Source organism: Protomyctophum bolini (assembly GCF_963924005.1).
Source record: "Protomyctophum bolini genome assembly, chromosome: 10".
NCBI lineage: Eukaryota > Metazoa > Chordata > Actinopteri > Myctophiformes > Myctophidae > Protomyctophum > Protomyctophum bolini.
In genome coordinates, this window is record NC_137871.1 from 34,031,282 (window position 1) to 34,053,125 (window position 21,844).

Genomic DNA, 21,844 nt, shown 5'->3' on the forward strand with positions numbered 1-21,844 from the left:
TTCAAAATTTCAAAAAACATGGGCTATAACCCATCGTTTTTGTCATTTCGTCATTTTTTTCAAATCTTCAAAAATGATGAAAAACTGCGCTATAGTATGCCGTACGATATGGGCTATAGCTATATTGATGTCTCACGCAAATGAGACATAACATGGACAAAGACAAAGATTGATAAATCCACACCATCTTAAGCTTTCTGTCTGTATAACTGATGGACAGACAGACATCTAAGTATCTTTCATTTTTCAATATCATATACAAACGGGCTAGAAACAAAAAATCTAATGAACACAGTGAATTCAGCAGGTTTTTAATGTTGCAAAGCTTGTTACAGATGTAAAGCTTTTATTAAAGGCACTTGATATACTATACTTTTATATATATAAAAAAAGAAACATACAAATCTGTATCAAAATCCTCCTGTATCACAAGCAGGTGCTTATAACATGGAGAAATAAATCCAAGAATATCAGTCATTAAAAAAATCAGTGTTGGGTTGAAATCCAAAAAGCATCTTCTCCCTCGGCAGTGCTCCAACACAGTGATGTTACATCGCCATCTAGTATTAAACCACCATGTTCCATAGCAACAACATACAGGCACACCTTAAAACCAACACAAATATACTCGCAATTCACAATTTCATGGTCAAATTTGTTTCATTTTTTTAACAGCCTTTGTCCATTATGTCCCCCAATCCCCCAGTATGGATGTCGTTTGTACTGTATGTATGCAGGTATGTGCGTACGAATGTATGCTCTGCCAAACAAGTTTAGCCTCTCTATACGTACTGGGGGGAGGGGGGGGGGGGGAGAGGGGGACTTCCATCATCAAAACATGGGTGCATGGTGGAACTGAAAAACCCATTAAACCCCGGAAAGCATCCGTGTCATTTTTGATTTCTGCGTTTGCTATTCAAAAATAGCAGATATACAAGCTCACTCAAAACACGCTACATAGTGCCGCACTGCGAGCTTGTACATCTGCTATTTTTAAAGACAGCCTTTCTACTCGACTGGTTTCTCATTACCAACTACCAATTACAAACAAGTACTGCAGTAACAAGTAAGAAGCATGTCAGGGCGGTGGATCGTTACAGTAATAATTCTTAACGATTACCAGACTAAACGACTTGCTGAACTTAAAGGGTAATTACTGCAAAGTGAACGAGAATAAGGAGCAGACGTTGACATTTTGACCGTACAAACAATTAAGACCCAAAAACCCAGCAGAGCTGAAGTGACATTTTCAACGCTCAATAGCATCGCAATAAACACACAGTTAAGAGGAAATAAAGGACTTACTAACCCAACAAGCCACAACAGGAAAACAAATATATTTCGCGTTTGTCGGGGCAGAAACCTCAAAACCCAATGTTTTAAAGGTTTCATCAATTACACCCAAAAAACCTGAACTTTGAACATTCAGTGGATACACTGACACGAAACAAGACAGGAACGCCCAAAAACGTCACATCCGGTCTTTTTACCCTGGCAGAATTTTCTATGGCTGCCAATCCAACTTTTTCCAATCCTTAATCACATACGGACAAACATCTATGCCGATAATATCTAACTTGCGGAGGTAACGTGCCTTGTCCACGGGCAACAGATCTTTCAACGTATGGCATTGCAAATACGTTTGATAATCGCTACTCTGCGCAATATTGTTTTGGAAATGCCGCAAATTGAACGAGAGCAAATCACAACTTACCCTGGGGGTGGTGACTCCGCATTTTCGTGTCAATGTATTGTCTGTGGTCTGGAGTTTTATCTGGGGTTTGGAAGCCTTTTGAGCTGCAATAAAAAGTGAAAACAGTGACATCTGCTGGCAAATCCCATCGACATATATGGGATTTGCAGGCTGTGACATCACAAAGCAGCACTTGTTTGAGCCAGAAAACCCCAGGCCACAGAAAATCTGAATGTTAAAAGTTCAGGTTTTTAGGGTAAATAAGAAAGATTACAAAAACACTTTTTGTGTTTTGCATTTGTTCATAAATGAATGCCCTATACTTGATCATACTACAACACACACGTATCACTGGTACTTTGGAATCCTGAAAAGTAACAGTTTTGGACACTTGATGACTTTGAAATGACTCGTCGACCATGGCTTCCATTTCAAAACGCTGTGGTTGGCCATAATCACTTGTGGGAAAGTTAATACTCAAATATTCAAAAGCACAAAATATAAAAGTACATATTCCTTTTTAAGATCAATGCCTTTCTGTCTTGAAATTTAGAACATTTAAAAAGATAGGAAAAAAAAAAATTAATTTTCAGAGATTTTCAGAAATATAATAGTGAAAATAGTAGATCTACAAGCTCACAGCACGAGGCACCGCACAGTACAGGTGCAGTACTTAGTTTAGACAGTGTTTTGTTTAGACTAGTCATTGGTTAGACCAGTCATTAGTCTTACAACTACAACCTATCTCAAACCCTCACCATAAACCTAACCTCCCAGGGGGCACCGCATATATCTTTTCTACGTCCGAGAATAGACATGGTAATGCCCCGCCTGCCTCTGATTGGCCTACCGACACAGTGTCTCCGAGGTGGAAGATACATGCTGGATAGTCTGCTGTGCGAGGTTACTCCGTGGTGGGAAATAAATAAATAATACGATATAAGTACGATATATAATACAAGAGAATGACAACTTGGCATGCGGCACAGTAACTTTTATTTCTATATTGTTTATGCCGTTGGCCTGTTTATTTGTATACATGTGTAAAGTCGAAACATTATTGTACTGTAAAAAGGTCTCTTTTCCCTTTATCTTTTTTAGTATAACAGTATTAGTTTACTATAATTACATTAATACACGATAATCAACACTATCACTTTAATTTAGAACACAGCCAAATCAAATCATAGTACAGGCCTATGTGTTCAAATTATTCAATCAAAGCAAACGGCACAAACAATATTAGTTTGCCTCTTCTACAAAAATTTAAGTTACAAGTTACTGTTGTGTGTTGTCATTCTCTTGTACTTTATATTATTATTTCCCACCACGGAGTACCCTTGCATCTCGGAGGACAGGCAAGACGGGCAGTGTCGGTAGGCCAATCAGAGGCAGGCGGGGCGTTACCATGTCTATGCTCAGACGTAGAATAGATATACGCCGGGGCAGCACACCTAAACCTAACCTTAACCCATGTCTAACCAATGACTAGTCTAAACTAAGTATGCACCCCACACGGGGCAGCACACCTAAACCTAACCTTAACCCATGTCTAACCAATGACTAGTCTAAATTAAGTCTGCACCCCCACAGTACTAGTCGTGACACATTGTGAGCTTGTAGATCTGCCATTTTGTACGATATTTAAAGTAGGGCTTCAGTGGTTATTCATTTATCGTATATTTGTAGCACATTTGGGTCCCAACAGTCTCTTCCTGGCAATGTAGTGAAGTCAAAAGTACAATTTGTATGTGAAATGTAGCGTGTAGAGTGAAAGTCATGAGTTTCCAAAAACAAAATAAAACTTGAGAAATGTACTTAAGCACAGTATTTGAGTAAACATACTTAGTCAATCCACCACTGAAGGTGGGTGAGACATTAATGGTTTGGTGACAACGCGGTCTGTGTCCTATAACAGCAGGGTTTGGTCTGGCAACAAGTCTTTGCATGTGAACACACCACAGCCCAGGCAATGGAATGGTAGGATGTGTGTGGTTTTGGAGAGGGGAGGGGAGAGGGAGAGGAGCGGAAGATTGACACTGGCATGCCAGAGGAGTGTAAAGTGTTGAAATAAAAAAGGGGTTCCTCTTCTATGGGTGATCTCTTGGTCCCTCCCTCTACTCAGACGGGAGCAAAGGCATGGCCTTTACACAGTGGCTTATCCTTCTTGGAATAGAACGTCTTTCCCTCCAGGTTGATCTGGCAGAGCTGCGGTGATGAAAGAGAAGAAGAGGGCACAGAGGACAGAGACAGAGGGTTACGCTCGCTCGAATCTCATGGGCGCAAGGTGTGGAAGGTTACGGGCGAACAGCTGCTGCACATTATTTATTATTCTGACTTTATTTCCACTACTGTCCTCCATGGACAGAAGAAAATAACATAAACAGAGAGAAAGGAGAGCCTGCAGGTGACAGCTTGACAGGAGAAGACAAACTAGAGTGACAGGGAGAGACAGAGAGAGCAGCAACAGAGGGAGAAATAAGACAGGAGAGGAGAGCGAAAGAAAGAAAGAACGAGAGAGAGAGAGAGAGAGAGAGAGAGAGACACCTAATTTATAGAGCAGGAGCTTCTCTCTCTTCCAGGCAAGTTTATTACAGTTAACGAAAACTAACGAAATAACACAAACCAAGTGTTTACAAAACTAACTAAAACAAACTGAAGTTATAGGCAAAATTATCTTAGTTTCTCGTTACCAATAGCAACTGATTATATATAGATTTTTAAATTGTATCCTTTGTCGAGTTTTTATTACACAATAGGCCTATTTACTCTGAGCTTTTTGAATCCTGCATCTGACAAATAATCCAAAGTATGGAAAAAATAAACTAAAAACTAACACTAAATCTAATAAATACTGAACTAAAACTAAGCATGGTCACAAAAATAAAAAACTACTAAAACTAAACTACAGCATAATGAAAAAGCAAAAAGCGTTGCCTTGCTTCCACCATGGGAAGAAGAGGTGTGAATGAGAATGACTTACAGCGCAGACGAAGCATGTGTCATGCCAGCTGTAGCCTAAAGCCTCCAAGAAGCGGTCCCCAGCATCAATCTTAAAGTCACAGCCGTGGCACTTGGTACCAAACATCTTTTCATAGTCTGGAGGGGGAGAGAGAGGGATAAAACAATGACTGTAATTACAATTTTGAGATACTTTTTTTTTTTACTTAACTCCACTTCATATACTTCTCCATCACAACTCAAGTCAAACTCAAACATATTAATATAGCTGCAAGCAGCGATAAGGCGGGACCAAGGAGAGGGAGAGAGAGAGGGGGGGTGGAGAGAGAGAGAGAGGGAGAGAGAAGGGGGGGTGGAGAGAGAGAGAGAGAGAGAGACAGAGAGAGGGGGGTGGAGAGAGAGAGAGAGAGAGAGAGAGGGGGGGGTTGAGAGAGAGAGAGAGAGAGAGCGGGGGGTAGAGAGAGGGGTGGCGAGAGAGAGAGAGAGGGGGGAGAGGGAGAGAGAGGGGGTTATTAAACTATTAGACTTATTACACTATTACACTACTATTATACTATTACACTAATATACTTATTACAATATTACACTATTACACTATTACACTACTATTACACTATTACACTAAATACACTTATTACACTATTAGACTTATTACTCTATTACAGTTACTATTATCTCTATAAGTGTGATGTCATGTCCTAGTGATAGATAGAGAGAGAGAGAGAGAGAGAGAGAGAGATAGATATGCACAAATAAGAATCACAGGCAGAGTAGCCGCTACCCCGATTTGAACCAGTGACCCTGTGGTCCAAAGGTAAGAGCTCTACCGACTGAGCTAAGCAGACACTGTCAGTTGACTCATTCTATACAATAACATCATGCAGTATAGGTATTAGCTGCCAACCGTATTTGGAAGACGTATTAGTTGCATGAGAGGTTTCACAAAACAGCATTTTCGTTGGCTCATAAAAACTTCATTTTTTCACTTAAAAGAAATCTGTTACGATTTTCTGTTCGTTTAAGTCCAAAGTTCAAGTGTAGACGTTTTTGTACATTTTGATCAAAGATTCTGGGAGGAGATAGATTTTAAATGGTTTTCATATAATTCAAAATGGTGGGTAATCTAAAGGTCAGAGGTCAAAAGTCAGAATACGAAAGTTGTTCGCCATGAGGAGACAAATATGTGTATCAAAGTGTAATTGCCAGCGGTCAAACGGTTCATGAGATATGCACGTTCAAAGTTTGCATTTTCAGTGCTATAGCGCCACCATTTGGCCAATGGTCATGGGCTTCACATGGTCACCGTTTGGCATGGCCCTCTACCAGAGTACCGAGTTTCGTAAAAAGCGACTGCACGGTTCAGTCAGAACAGCTATTTTTGGCGGAAGAAGGAGAAGAAGAAGAAAAAAAAACACAAATACAAGAAGTGACCAAAGTCACTGCGTGTCTTCTTGGTCCCTTAATTACTTATTTTACTCCACTACAATTATCTGACATCTTTAAGTGTAACTAGTTACTTTATTTGCTGATTTAGATTACCGATACAGAACATACATTAACCACTTTAGACCTATTTTAGACCTATTCAAAAACAGCCTATCTACAAGCTTGTAGATCTGCCATTTTTGAAAATATTTGACCAATTTTTATGTTCACTTTGGTTCTGTAAGCATATATTGACACCTAAAACGTTCATTCAAGTAAAATTAAATTATTAATAATAATAATACAGGCATTTTACTTTTATTTATTTATTGTAGCATTATTGCTTTTACTTAAGTTTTAAAAAAATGCGAGAAAAAAAGTATGTAGACATACAGTCATACAGTCAGCGCGCGTGTGTGTGTGTGTGTGTGTGTGTGTGTGTGTGTGTGTGTGTGTGAGGTAATGAAGATGCAGGAAGAAAAAGGAGGCTCACGTAAGCTCCAGCAAAACGTGGAGTGTTGATGCAACACTCTCTCATCAATGGTGAAGAGAAAAGGGAATTACTTCAGCAGCGCTCCCCGAGCGGAGAGGACGGATTAGGATAAGGGGAAATTGCTCTAGATACTTAACTGGATTGTGCCAGTTTTTTTCATTACACAGACTTGTGTTGGGTGTGTGTGTGTGTGTGTGTGTGTGTGTGTGTGTGTGTGTGTGTGTGTGTGTGTGTGTGTGTGTGTGGGGGGGGGGGTCAAGCTATAACGCTGATACTCGAGAGCGGAGCAGAGAAGAGAGAGATGCTGAGACAGCACAATGTTTATCAACACTCCAGGCTTTATACTCGTGGAGAGGAGAGTGCTCAGGTTTTCTAGCTTAGCCTCTGATAAAAGCAGCAATCCATTTGTGAGCCGCATCGGCGAGGGACACAGTGGTGGAAAGTAACTAAGTACATTTACTTAAGCGCTGTACAATTTTGAGGTACTTTCCAATACTTTTACTTCTACTTCACTAAATCTCAGATCCAAATATTGTACTTTTTACTCCACTCCATTTATTTGAACACTTTAGTTACTAGTTACTTTGTAGATTTAATAAAAAACATACATTAACCACTTCAGCCCTATATACATTTCGGCCATTTGAAAATAGCCGATCTACAAGCTCACGTGTGTTGGCTGGGGCAAAAAAAAGAAGAGACTAGAGCAGTAATTCTCAACTTCTTTTCATTTCTTCTCAACTTGTTTTCATTTCACGGATTGACTAGCAGTTTGATATGCATTAAGCCATGGACTTTCAGTACCATGTTTTTAATCTCTGGGAACCTAATCTGCACTGTGAAATCCTCAGTAACTCTGAGAGTGACGTACTGCGTACTAATGCTATCCCATTTCAAACTGGCCCATCCATATTTTTGTACAACACTCTCTCAGTTACAGAGCCGTAAGGGTCCATTTGGACCCCCTGGTGGTCCCCAGACTCTACGTTTTGGAACCAGTGGAATATACGAGACGTAAACATCCTAACGTCTTGATGGACTGTGGGGAAATGCCACAAATTCATGGCGGACTAAAGACCATGCACAGCGATGATGCTACGTTGGATCATTACTAATAGTTTGATTAGAACTATCATCAGTGTGGATAACAAACAAATGGAAAGTGGAACAAGGCAGTGCACGGCCGACTGGCTATACAGCGCATGCTCACCAGGCAAGCACCGTTCTGTGACGTTTGTTTTTGCTTTTTTGTTTTGTTTTTTGCAACATCTAGTGGTCACATGTTTATTGCATCTTTAACACATTCTGTACATAATACGTCTGGAAACGTCATAAGGAATACAACCGACTGATTCTAAAGACGTTTGTAGACGTCCTAGCGACGTCCAAACGACACGGGGCGAGATAAGAATATTCAGAATTATTCCTATTTTTTTTTTTGGCATTTCGCTTTTCACTTGCCGTATGCTAACGCTCTGTGCAACTATTAGCTTGTCATTGACTCCCATGTTAGCGCGGCGGAAAGAATGACTCGCATCTCCTCATCCAGGGCGCTCTCCGTGGTGTTGAAAGGATCGATATGCTGGCGCTTCATTTCTGCTCCTCATCCGTCTCTCCCGCAAAATATGAACGCTTTTTGGAGCGTATATAAATATATTAAGATGATCGGGGATTGTGAGGTCACTTTGTCAAGTCAACTTTTTTAAGAACGTGTTTCCGGTTCATGGCTTTCAGAGTAAAATCGATCACTACTCTGGCGACTACTCTGGCACCCCGGAGCTCTTATTTTGATGCACTTCCGGCAAAATTAGTGTTCAATTCAATTTTATTAAAGTGTCAAATCACAACAAGTTGTTTCAAGACACTTTACAACCAACAAAGATCCACCCAGAGCAAGCATTATTGTGACAATAGTAACGAAAAACCCGACTCTAGGGTGGGCGGCCATCTGCCTCGACCGTGTCGGGGGAGAGGGGAGGGGGAATAGGAAGAAAGAATGCACCGGAGCCAACTGAATATATCGAGACGCATATAGAGGTGGTGTGTATGTGTGTGTGTGCGCGCGTGCGTGCATGTGTGTGTGCATACGTGTGTGTGCATACGTGTGTACGTGTGTGTGCATGTGCGTGCATGTGTGTGTGCATACGTGTGTGTGCATACGTGTGTACGTGTGTGTGCACGTGCGTGCGTGCGTGCGTGCGTGCGTGTGTGTGTGTGTGTGCGTGAGCGTCAGTCATGTTCCTTGATGAAACGCAGAGCGCCTCGCTCACCTCTCTCGCAGTAGGGCTCGCCCTCCTCCATGTAAAAAGCTTGGTTCCTGATGGGAGTCTTACAGGCGGAACACTTGAAACACTGAACATGGTAGGTCATCTTGAGGGCGTGCATGATCTCCTGCGAGTTGGAGGAAAGGGTGTGAATTGCTTAATTTACAGGAACAGAGACCCTGCATGCAGACACGGGGGTCTTAACAAAACTTATGCCAGCCTTACTTCTGGTGAGAGATTTGAAGTGATTTAAAGTGTCGTACAAATTTCCAAAGTCAGAGGGAAATCACGACGGTCTTAACATCAGCGGGTGCGTGGCATTGACACTTGTTCAGTCACAAACTCAGTCAGAACGGTCTCATCTGAACTGATCATCCCAAACCTTTGAACCGGGACTAAAGAGTTCAGATGAATGTATGTAGTCGACAGCTGTTCAGTATGTGTTGAACAAGTATCCCTTCTATGACCATATCATGGGCATGCAATACTTTGTGCCCATAAATGGAGCCGACTCGTGGTTTGTTTATGTTGTCATCGTCTTTTAATGGCCACAGACTCCCGTTTGAAAATATTTGGGGCCATGGACACCCATACAAACTTTGTGTTGTTAAAATATTTCGATTTGTTTCACATTCTTTCAAGATTTGTTGAAAATAGCCAATGTATATAGGGTTAAAGTGGTTAAACGGATTGTGATGCTAGATGAACTAATGTTGCTAGGGACCCCCTGGAACCCCTCCAAGGACCCCTGGTGGGTTCTCGACCCCACGATGAGAAGCACTTGTCCTAAAGAATCCTTTTGGATAATGTGTGAAGCAGCGTGACAGCCTCGGTCTTAAACGAACGCCAGGCACCCGCAGGACTAAAAGCCCATGACTTATGGTAGATTGTTGTTAAATGCGAGAGCTTGTCAAGACTTTAGTTGTTCAATTATCCTCTGGTGAACGGGAGGCATAAGTCTGAGACAGGCTGTGAATTACGAGTGAGCATCGCTTACAACCCATTTCATATCCCTTGTTCCGTGTTCGTTTTGTTTTATGGAGCTACTCGGATAACAGCAAAGCAAACATGGACAGAGCACTGTCTTCCAACAGGCCAAGAAGTGAATCTGGATCTAAATCCAGTAGGCGGAAGGTAACTAAGTACATTTACTCAAGTGCAGTACTTACAGTAAATCAATTTCGAGGTGCTTTTACTTTTAGTAAGTACGGTATTTATTGATACAACACTTTTACGACACTGCATCTCAGAGTCAAATATTGTACGTTTTAGTCCACTATAATTATTTGACATTAGTTACAAGTTACTTTGTAGATTTATATTTATATTTATATATTTTACAATACTTTAGTTTTCAAAGTTTAGAATACAAGACTACTTTAACAGTAGTCATTTCTACATGTTGGTACTGCTACCTTTAGTCAAGTAATAGAAAAGCAGAGTACTTCTTCGAGCTAACAGCCTCTGTCTGAATCTGGTAAATGTCTTGCCTAGTGTTGGCACTCTTTTTATTCGTATCATTTCTATTTAACCTTTAATTTCAAGCAGGATCAAGAACACATTCTTGTTTACGGCTACCGCCTTGATGTTGGAGTTAGAGTGTGTGCAGTGCACGTACCCCTGCGATCTTCTTTTTGCACTTGTCACAGTTGGGCGCGTAGCGGTTATCGTAACACTTAGTGCAGAACACGGAGCCTCTCTCCTCGAAGAAGCCCCCCTCCTCCAGGACCACCTTGCACTGAGAGCATGTGAACTCCTCTGGGTGCCAAGAACGCCCCAGCGCTACCAGGTACCGGCCCCTGGACAGAACACACACACACACACACACACACACACACACACACACTCTTACTACTATACTTCAGTCAGGATCACTCGTGTCGTAAAGGAGTCAGCATTTATTGCAACAAATGGAATACAGTTAAGCCATTAATGGCTTCCTAATCTTAAACCATTAATGGCTTCCTAATCTTAAAATGTTCCCGGAACTTTTGCTAAGCAAAATCAGGGAATGCTATGCAATACAGGTATACAAGACTCAAACACGTACTGTATACAGTTTAACATTAAGCCATACAACAAGCATTGAATTTCAGTTCACTTAAGAGGCACACATGGATTTCAGTTTAGCATTCAGTTTAAATGTTTCAGTAATGCAAGACACTGAACTATATGCGGTGGATGTTTATAACCACCTCCCTCTTCCTTTCCAGAATAATGACAGCTGATTACAGCGGAGGCGTGTGCGACTCCTGCATGAACGCAATGCTTTATTTGTGAGGACATGAATATTGTAGGATAGCAATGTTATGAATGCCATTTTTACCTTTTGTCATCGTTAACCCTAAACCAAAGCCGAATATAGCAGGCGCGCACACACACACACACACACACACACGCACACATGCACACACGCACACACGCACACACGCACACACACACACACACGAACGACCGAGTAAGTCTGAAACAGGGTTTTCCACTCCAGTCAGGGGGAAACAACAGCAGTTGTAATGGAAATGTCACATCCAACAAAGACACACATGAGTAAACAATACGCAGCTAAAGTGCAAAGTAAACAAAAAATATGAACAAATAAAAATGGAGACATTCCTTGGAGACATCTTCTGTGTTTGTAATAACAACATACAATCCCAATTTCAAAAGTAGCACACACAAACAAGAGATCTACAAAGTTTACAGCATGTATAGCCGATGAAAATGGAGTTAAAGAGGTTAAGCTGATTTTGATTCTTTATCATTGTAGCAGAGGGTCTCACAGCCTCAGCCTGATGGCCTCAAAAGTCTAATATCTCTCCTGAGCTATAGGCAATTGCCTTTGACTTAGTGGTTAAGCTGTTGACTTTCCATGTGGGAGACCCAGGTTCGATTCCCGGCTGTTACTTTTTTAAATAATTTATCCCACGGTTTTTGCAACCCCTTTTTTTTTACCCAGTGTCAATTATCTAATTATCCTGGGCGCTACACTTCCTCTGCCAACTTGGGCGGGCAGCGGACTGACCTCATGCTTCCTTCTATGCATGAGGAGTCCGCGTGGAAGGAACACGTTATTCCGACCGTGCGGTTCCTTTCCCTCCATCAGGCGCCCCGGCTGGTCAGGGGGAGGTGTTGCATCTGTTACATCATCTCACTTCGCTGTGGACCCCCATGGAACCAGAGCAAGGCATCAGGTTGCATCTGTTACATCATCTCACTTCGCTGTGGACCCCCATGGAACCAGAGCAGGGCATCAGCCAGGATTGACCGGGGTAACTCCCCCTTTCCCCACAGAGACCACTCCTTACCTGATTATTTTGTTGCAGGCGCCACACAGCGGGGTCCTTCCGCTGTCTTCGGGTGCCTGCTGCGCTGCCTGCATGATGGAGCTGCGGTTCTGCATGGGGGTGGGCTGGACGGGCTGCTGGTGCTGGGTCAGCACCGTGCTGGTCTTGTCTGGCCGGTATCGGTCCGCAAAGCCCGGGTCCGTCACCCACGGTGGTCTGCAGGCCGGCCCCGATGACTCAGTGGCCGGGGTCTTAGAACCTGAGACAGGACATGTACAAAATGGATGTTGTTGCTGTCGGACATAACCATCTTTTTATTATAGCTTATGTAAATGTACTTTTCCAACCCCTGGCAGACACCTACCATCAGGTTTATCTTCTGCCTGTAGTTTGCCAGGTGAAAGAGTCGACTCGACACTGTGGACAGAAAAACACACCTGAGTAACCATGGTGACTGACAACAGTCTGTCTTTAAAATGTTACATAAACTTACCTCAATAGGTGGTTCAATCATCATTAGGCGGTTAACAATTTATTAATGTTGAATATTGTTCATAAATCATTATTTTCTCCAGCGACAACAGTATATTAAAACAATGATAACTTTGACAAAAAGGTGGGGGTATATTGGTTGGGGTCCTTTTCATGTCAAACGAATATATTGTGCATTTGGCCACGGCACAAATTTTGATTGATTTCATAGATACAAAACAATTGTCCAAATTATTCCAATGTTAATCTTTGTAATCAGAAATAGCTGATCTGTAAGCTTGTTGATCTGCTATTTTCAAATAGCCAATGTATATAGAGTTAAAAATGTTAAACCAATTTAAACTGATTTAGCTATGTTAACCGGGGGTCCCCGGACCCCACTTTGAGAACCACTGCTTTAAGGATGTGCAGAACTATCATCAGATGAAAGTATGTAGTTGAAATATTTGATCCAGAGTGAGTTGAGTGTGTGTTGCTTTTGAGTTTTTGTGACCAAAAAAATAAAATAGAAAAAAGTCAAATAAAATGATTACATTCACTGCATTAAAATCACTCTAATTAAAGCAATTATAATTAGGTTTTTCCTAATTAGCGCAATTTGACCCAGCAGCGTGTTTTCATGACTTTGTGTGACAATTAATAAAAAAATATCAATCAGTAATTCCAACTAATAGCACAGCATAGCAGCTTATTATGGTTCTGAAGAAGGCCAGATGCTGAAAGGCGTCAGTTAATTATTTTAATCATGTTCTATGTATAGAACTAGCACGTGAAATAAGGTATTTTTCTTTCCACTTGAATTGTGCGCTTGTGTGTGAGCCTCTGCAACAAAAACTGTATTTCTCTAATGAAAGAAACCTTGTTTTTTTTATTTTTTTTATCCCACGATTTTGTAACCCATTTTTCACCTGTGTCAATCATCTAATGTGATCCTGGGCTCTACACACCCTCCACCAACCTAGTCTCCATATATGGGTGACAAGGGGAGAGAAATTCAAAGTTGTACTGTACTTCGAAAGTATAAAATCAATAGGGATTAAATAAAGGTTAATAGGTTGATGTTTTAATAATATGCATATCTGCCAACAGGTAACCTAAAGTTTTTCATAACTGCACAATATTTGCCTCTGAGATGTAGTGGAGTAGAAGTATAAAGTATTTAAAAATGTACATTGTACTTTAAAAAAAGAGAAAACAAAACAATTGTACTCAAAATTAAGTATAGTAATTGAGTAAAGGCACTCGATTACTTTGACTTTCCCCCCAGATACCAATATTCTTCAGCCTTGGGAAAGGGCAGGCCACGGCACGTTAACTCCATCACACCGGGGGTAGCGCTTGCCAAAAAATAGTCTATTCTGAGATCATTTCAGTTTTTGGCGAGCGACACCGCGCTGTACGGAATTAGGCTTTCTACTGTGAGTGAAGAAAAGTTGGGTTCCCGCACACCCCGTATTGGTGCAAAACTTTTGATTAATCTAGCGGTTGTTGCTGCCACTGTGCGTCAACCTTCTCTGAGAGCGTGTTACCCACAGCGAGCATCACAGCGAGTCGCACTCTTCCGTTCGTTGACACATGAAAACAACCTCCATTGTGAGCTGAGGAGGCAGAGAGAGAAAGAGAGAGAGAAGGCAGCTCCCGAGAACTCTTATCACGGTGAAGAAAATAACACTGTTGCCTTTAGGGCCTGCCGGTGTTTACATCATCTAAAGTGCCATCCACAATAGACTAATGAAGGGCTGATGAAATCCCTCCTCGTTTGCGGGAGAAAAACAAGACAACGAGACGGGCCACACATTACAGGATTCTGCGATTCACTCGCATGCCTCCCTTATACCCTATCTCACCGTTATCGTCAGGGCTCATCTCCAGTCCAAGTGATTCTCAACCTTTTTTAATTTCAAAAGGACTGCACTCTGTTTGATATGCTTTAAAAGACCACGCAATTAGATTTGTATCTCTGGGACACCAATCCACTCTGTAAAATCCTATTATTTTAACTTTAGTTAAAATAATGGGATTTGTTTTTAAACTTTAGTTAAAATAATAGGTGACAGAACTGCAAGGATCCATTCAGTTCCAGCCTTATGTTATGCACACACCTGTCCTGCATAATGGCGCATATACTACACGTTGTCTCAGTAAGACAGCCCTCCTCCTATCCACTAGGTGGGGTAATAATGCACCAAGCATTATGGTAATTGTAGTCCAGGAAGGAAGTGAGTCCAGTGTCCATGACATCACGGACACTTTGAAATACTAAAATATCTAAAAACACATATTACCCACACAAAAACCCCAGGAAAGTGCTTTTTGTCTCCCAAACATCATAAAAATAAGCTCTGGTTGAAAAAGGGGTGAAGTGTCCCTTTAAGGGTAGAGTAGGCTACATAAGTAAATGTACTTAGTTACTTTCCACCACTGAACGTAAGGGTCCATAACTAACAATCATTTAGGCTGGGGAGGGGGGGAGGGGGGCCCACTCAAGGACCCGGCGTTGAGAACCACAGGTGTGTAGCGTAATCATTAGTTATTATCAGCAGTAAAGGCCCGGCGGCGGGGGAACGTACCGTATAGTCACAGGTGCAGCCTGGGAAAAGGTTGCATACTTGGGAAGGGTCCAGCAGGCGCTGGCTGGGTGAAAGCAGGCCTGCAGTGGACCATCCATTACTGGCATTCCAGCAATAGCTGCGGAGGCCAGGTGGAATGCACTTCCTCTGCCCAGAGCTTTCCTGCCTGCACGTCAGGATTCTAACTATATCCATGCTGTCGGACGGAAACCTGGCAAGTCCACTTTTCAACTCTTTATATGGGGTTTTTCTTTTTGTAAATTCATGCCCTACTTTGTTGTACAAGAGTACAACACGACTCCACGGGTAGATCTACGGAGACTGTTTTAGCTACTTTACATTGTGAAAGTTAACGTGAAGTGTGTGTCTTTATGATATCAACTTTATATTTGGATGTTCCTAAATACAGCACAGCATGAGGGATAGCCTGAGCTCTTACTTTTTAAATTACTGTATGCTTTCTAAATCTCACACACACACACACACACACACACACACACACACACACACACACACACACAAAAGTTGTATCACTGCAAAGCATCCATGGGAAGCCCACACATTTATCCCAATTATACAGTGTGAATCCAATTTACCCACAGATTCATTCAGTATCTCGCTTAATAATGTGAAAACCCATTTCTTTACACCTACAGTTGGCATATTATCAGTGATCAATTCAGGCATGCCTTTTTCCTTGCCTCCTCCTCAGTAAAACCTCCTAAGTAGTGTTTTAGTGGTGACTGGTGGGATGCTAGTTTAATGACATCACACATGCATAAATTTCCTTTAATAATGTGTGATTAATTTTACTGAATAAATAGCAGGAATATTTTTTTGTATAGGTAATGACTAGCTTTTATCTGGCAGGCGTCACCTCTGTAATTTACGTCTTGAATCCATCGGCCACTGTTATCCAAACGTTCTCTTTGGACTGCTTCAGAACATCGGCCGGTATGCCTACCACTACAGTGCTTCAGAACATCGGACAGTATGCCTACCACTACAGTGCTTCAGAACACCGGCCGGTATGCCTACCACTACAGTGCTTCAGAACATCGGCCGGTATGCCTACCACTACAGTGCTTCAGAACATCGGCCGGTATGCCTACCACTACAGTGCTTCAGAACATCGAACGGTATGCCTACCACTACAGTGCTTCAGAACATCGGATGGTATGCCTACCACTACAGTGCTTCAGAACATCGGACGGTATGCCTACCACTACAGTGCTTCAGAACATCGGCCGGTATGCCTACCACTACAGTGCTTCAGAACATCGGACGGTATGCCTACCACTACAGTGCTTCAGAACATCGGACGGTATGCCTACCACTACAGTGCTTCAGAACATCGGCCGGTATGCCTACCACTACAGTGCTTCAGAACATCGGACGGTATGCCTAACACTACAGTGCTTCAGAACATCGGCCGGTATGCCTACCACTACAGTGCTTCAGAACATCGGACGGTATGCCTACCACTACAGTGCTTCAGAACATCGGCCGGTATGCCTACCACTACAGTGCTTCAGAACATCGGACGGTATGCCTAACACTACAGTGCTTCAGAACATCGGCCGGTATGCCTACCACTACAGTGCTTCAGAACATCGGACGGTATGCCTACCACTACAGTGCTTCAGAACATCGGCCGGTATGCCTACCACTACAGTGCTTCAGAACATCGGACGGTATGCCTACCACTACAGTGCTTCAATGGCAGCAGGTCATGAAATGAACCATTGATATGTGCATCCATTAATTCACTTCAGATATGCTCTCTGCGTTGGGAGAAAATGTACACTTACTGTACAGCCTGTATACGGTAGGCTACACCTGGTAGCTTGCATGCCGTTTAACCGGCCTATGATGGTTCAACTAAAGCAATGCAACAAGCATCAGCACTGTTTTGTATTGTACTCCAAAAAAAAAAAGTCAGATGTTCAGTCATGCCTAACGTACTGTATGCTCCATTGTACGGCCGCGGCACGCTGCAAAAATAGCCGACATAAAAGCTCACAACACAGCGCATCTGCGCCGCGGTGTGAGCTTGCACATCGGACATTTTCAGCGCTCGGCACCGGCGTACGATTAAATATGAATCGGGCTTCACTCTTTAAAAAAAACTTGTTTATCGTCATAGAAGAAGAATGGAAAAGAAAAGAGACACAGGAAAAACAGACGAGAGACGCAAGAAAGAGTTTGTGTTTTGGTTTTTTCCCCCAGATGTTTTATATTTTTCAATGACAGAAGAAGAAAAAACAAAGTTAGCAGATTTATCTTTCCCTTTAATTTTTTCTCTTTCTTAATGGCGGGGAAAGCCTAAAAATGGTGATGGCTCAGAAATGAAAACAGTCAAAGATGAAGATCTCAAAAACAAAAGGAACGCAGGCTTAAAAGAGAGCAAAAGAATGAGAGAGAGAGAAAGAGAGAGAGCTTACAGATCAAAGAAGGAGTCTGAACTGCACAGTCAAAGCGGAATCAAGAACAGAACAGTACAGAAAATAATGGTACTACCCCCCCCTCACTTAAAGACAGAATGGTACTACCCCCCCCCCCTCACTTAAAGACAGAATGGTACTACCCCCCCCCCCCCCCCCTGCTGTTACTACGACTCCAGAGTTGCAAACAGTGTGACAAACAGGAAAAAGGAGGGCAACAGGCAGGCGTTCCAGGCAGTGTTGACAAACACCCGTCACCATCACGTCAACAAAACAAATTCAGGGAGAAAATCAGACACTTTCAGCACCCGGCAACATCACGTCACACATTCAGAGGGCGATAACACATCATCAGTATCACCACTTATCAGGTTCAGTACACACGGTTCCACCCTGGGCTTTGTCATCTAACATTGAGAAACAAGCGTTACTTCTACAGTATTTATATTAATTGTGCGTGGGGGGAGGGGTTTGGCGAGTGGGGGGAGGGTGTTTGCTTCTTCCCTCTCCCTCCTCTGTAACTCCGGGCGAGTTTGTTTTCATCTGCCATTGGATAGTTTGGCTATCGTCGTCGTTTTTTTTGTGTTTGTTTTTTGTCATTTTGTCGTCGGCCGTGGGTTGTGGTGGCTATCGCTTTAGCAGGCTTCGGGGCAGGCGGCTGGCTTTCTTCCGTGTCCCTGGTGACGTCTCTTTAAGGGTCGACACTTCAGGATTTAATATTGAGGGCACGGGCGGACCTCTCGTGGTGCCAGTCCCTCAGACGCGCGTAACGGGGGCTCTGAATCTCCGTGAGGAACTTTTCCCTAACCACACCACACGCAAAGGGAGGAGTGAGACACAGCGACACCACAAAAGACGACAACCCACACACAGGAAATGAAAGATGAAGTATAAAAGTTTAACAAGAAGTTATGAAAGAATGTAGAGCGAGATGGAGGGAGGGAGGGCGTGGGTGGGGGGGGGGGGTTATGAAGAAACAAAATAGGTCAAAAAGCTGAGACAGAATAAGGTTAAAAACGGGTTTTGAAATGTAAAACGAAGGAGCAGACACTCTCAAGTCGTTATCTCTGAATCCAACAGGGGGAGGTTGAAAGGCATGACGGTTAGGTATGAAGCAGATTTATGCATGACAGCATACAAAAAGGATGAAGGTAGAAGTTGCACACTAACACACGCTTCCATTCAAAGCAGTGACATATTACACCTACAGTACGCTACATAATAACACACACAAACAGACTTACTCGAGTAAAAGGACAAACGTATTGGCCTTAAAATGTACAGTACTTAAAGTACCAGTACTGCATACTCACTATGCAGAATGTCCAATTTCACAAGTGTTCAAATGTAGAAGATGTATAAACATCTTTTAAAAATAGCCAATCTACAAGCTCCCATTTGTGAGCTTGAAGATCTTCCATTATCAAATGGCAGTATATATGGCTGAAGTTAATGTATAATTTGTAACAATAATCTTAATCCAAAAAGTAACTAGTAACTAAAGTGTTCAAATAATTGTAATGGAGTAAACGTACAATTATTGCCTCTGAGATGTAGTGGAGAAGATGTAAAAGTACTGAAAATTACTCAAGTAGTCAAAATACCTCAACATTGTACTTAAATACAGTACTTAAGTAAATGCACTTAGTTGCTTAGTTTAGACCACAGCAGTACGGTACATAAGCACGTGCATGCACACACACACACACACACACACACACACAGTTTGAAGTATTTTTTTCTCTCCGAAAACAACAGAAGAGCACGTTAGCGTCACGACACACAGGCTTGTTATGATGCCAGATCTACAGTACATCTAGTTGCGGGCGCACGCACACACACACACACACACACACGTGTAATGCACCGAAAAACAGCACACCTGCAAGCTCCCTCCATCTATGGCGTTGTGGGCTTGGAGATCTGCTATTTTCGGTGCACGACACGGCGCACAAACCAAACGCGACAGCGTTGTGGATGTGATTGTGAACAGCCTTAAACTCTATCGGTTTCGTTTCAAGCCTTTTTACCTGGATCTTTTCAGGATTTCATCGTCTGGGTCCTGCACTGAGATATCCAGGAGAAACACGCATGAGAACGTCTTATTGAATTACCTCTAATGAGCCAAAAACTCCTACTATTTATAAAATATTTAAGCAGTTTTTATTTAAATTATAGAGGGCAACTAGCCAGAGATCCTTTTAAAAAGAATAACATCACCCTTCTAAATCTTCCTATTGCTGGTCCTCACTAATACAATCATTCTAAAATTACTATACTGTACATAAAACGCGGTGCATCACAAGTTCACAATACTAAAGTGGTTAACAGCCTCTGGACGCCTGAGCTCTGCTCTCCCCCTCATACACCTCTCGTTCTCTCCCCATCTCCCCTTCTCTTGCCACCCTCTCACTCTCTCCCTATTTATACATGTATCTGGCTTCTCTCTCTCTCCCTACCTTCCAGGACAGGGCCCTAACTTACTGTAGTCGGTGCCTGTGAGTTGGGCCAGCATACGGAAGGAGCGAGACTGGGTGGTACCGGTGCGAGGTTGCCAGTCCTGAGTGTCCTCAATCAGCCTCTTCTTGCTGCGATCGTTGGGGATGAACATGGGCACGTTGTCCACTCTCAGGCCGTGCCTGCGCGTCATACACACACACACACGCAACCGTTCAACTACAAGCTGATCAGGTGACTTCAAAGAGGCCCACATGTGTGGGTCATGTAGACTAATTAACAGAGTACCCTAATGAACGGTCACATCACACGCCGTTTGCACTAATGGAGTATCGTTACTAGGACTTGACATGGGCTTCTTGCAGACGAACACACACAACATTAACTATGGCAGCTGTTGTTGCTGCTTTGGGAAAAAGTACTTCAGGAGCTAAATATATGTATTGTTTATTATATTATATGAATGAATGAATGAATAAATGTATTATATAATTATATTATATTAAAAGGGGCACTAAACCCTAGACCACGTTTACTGCCACACTGCAGTGCAGCAGCTGCAGTTTACACAATTAAAGAGCACAACAATGAGCAATAGCATTTACTTACGGCTCACATTGGCACACCTGAAGCTAACACACCCATTATCATTGCATTAGCAGCCGCTGTGACGCTTACATCACAGTGTACTGTGCTCATCCAAGTCCTTTGGATGAGATTTAACCTTTAGATGAGTTACATTTTTTACCTTTAGGTGGCAGCAAACTCACAGCATGCCTAGGCTTTAGTTATCCTTTAGCATCATTTTAGGGTTACAAATGTCTCCAATAGCATCACACTTGAGTAGTTATCTAAAAACATGCATTTCGCCTGTCGTGTGGAAACCTACACTGTTTCAAACACATGACAACAACTTGTCTACAGTTATACAGTATATATCGTTGCTGTTGGGCAGAAACCCCTTATCTCCTATGTTAACCTTTTGTTCCTAGCAGGTGTTATGTACACCTAATCAGCTCAGAGACGGGTGCATAGGCAGGGATCAGACCTCTAGAATACATTACAATGATCTACACAAGAATAGCCGAATGAGCACAAAACGCAACATTTTGGACATATTAGGTTTCCACCCGACATCAACGATATAATAGACCAGTGGTTCTCCAACATTTCTCCAAGGAATACATTTGATATGCATTTGGCCGCTGGGCCCCTCCCATCTGAAAAGGTTTATGCCAGATTGGTGTTGTTGAAATGTTTCAGAACGAAGGTCTGCTTTCAGGTCTGCAACCTCACAACATGCCACGATGCGACACGTTGTGAGCTTCTAGCTATTTTGAAAGTATAAAATAGGGCTAAAGTTGTTAAACTGATAATAGATGCCAACTAATCTCTTTTACTGGGGTCTCCGGAGGGGAGCCCACTTTGAGGAGCACTGGCCTGGCATGCAGCTGCGTGGGTCTTACTTGTTGTGGTAAGCATCTTCAAAGTAATTGGCTTCACCCCTGTAGGATGTACAAGAGCAAACGCAGAGGAGAAGAGGAAGGCAAAAGCTAAATCAAAGACTAGAAAGAATTATCTTTGATTTTTGTTTGGAGAAAAAACATAATTATTAAATAGTTCAGCTTTGCCTGCGGGCACTCAAATAATAGAACAGATTTATTTTACAAAGCACTGAAAAGCCACCGGGGCTTTACTTATTAGAAAGAAAAGAAAACAAAGAATGCATTTCTAAGTGTGGATGGAAGTGGTATATGAGAA

The 21,844-nt window shown here is 42.4% G+C and overlaps 1 protein-coding gene across 1 annotated transcript in view; it reads right to left on the reverse strand.

The window, feature by feature from the left end:
• Positions 1 to 295: 295 nt before the first annotated feature.
• The window catches only part of pdlim7 (PDZ and LIM domain 7), a 56,224-nt gene continuing 34,675 nt past the window's right edge, over positions 296 to 21,844 (reverse strand). Inside the window, exons 6-13 of the mRNA XM_080774792.1 lie at positions 20,111 to 20,265; positions 19,657 to 19,693; positions 12,485 to 12,537; positions 12,142 to 12,379; positions 10,455 to 10,635; positions 8,843 to 8,963; positions 4,677 to 4,792; positions 296 to 3,901 (exon numbers count right to left, since the gene is read on the reverse strand). Coding sequence (XP_080630918.1) covers positions 3,815 to 3,901; positions 4,677 to 4,792; positions 8,843 to 8,963; positions 10,455 to 10,635; positions 12,142 to 12,379; positions 12,485 to 12,537; positions 19,657 to 19,693; positions 20,111 to 20,265 — 988 coding nt within the window. The 3' untranslated portion in view covers positions 296 to 3,814. The remainder of the gene's footprint in view (positions 3,902 to 4,676; positions 4,793 to 8,842; positions 8,964 to 10,454; positions 10,636 to 12,141; positions 12,380 to 12,484; positions 12,538 to 19,656; positions 19,694 to 20,110; positions 20,266 to 21,844) is intronic.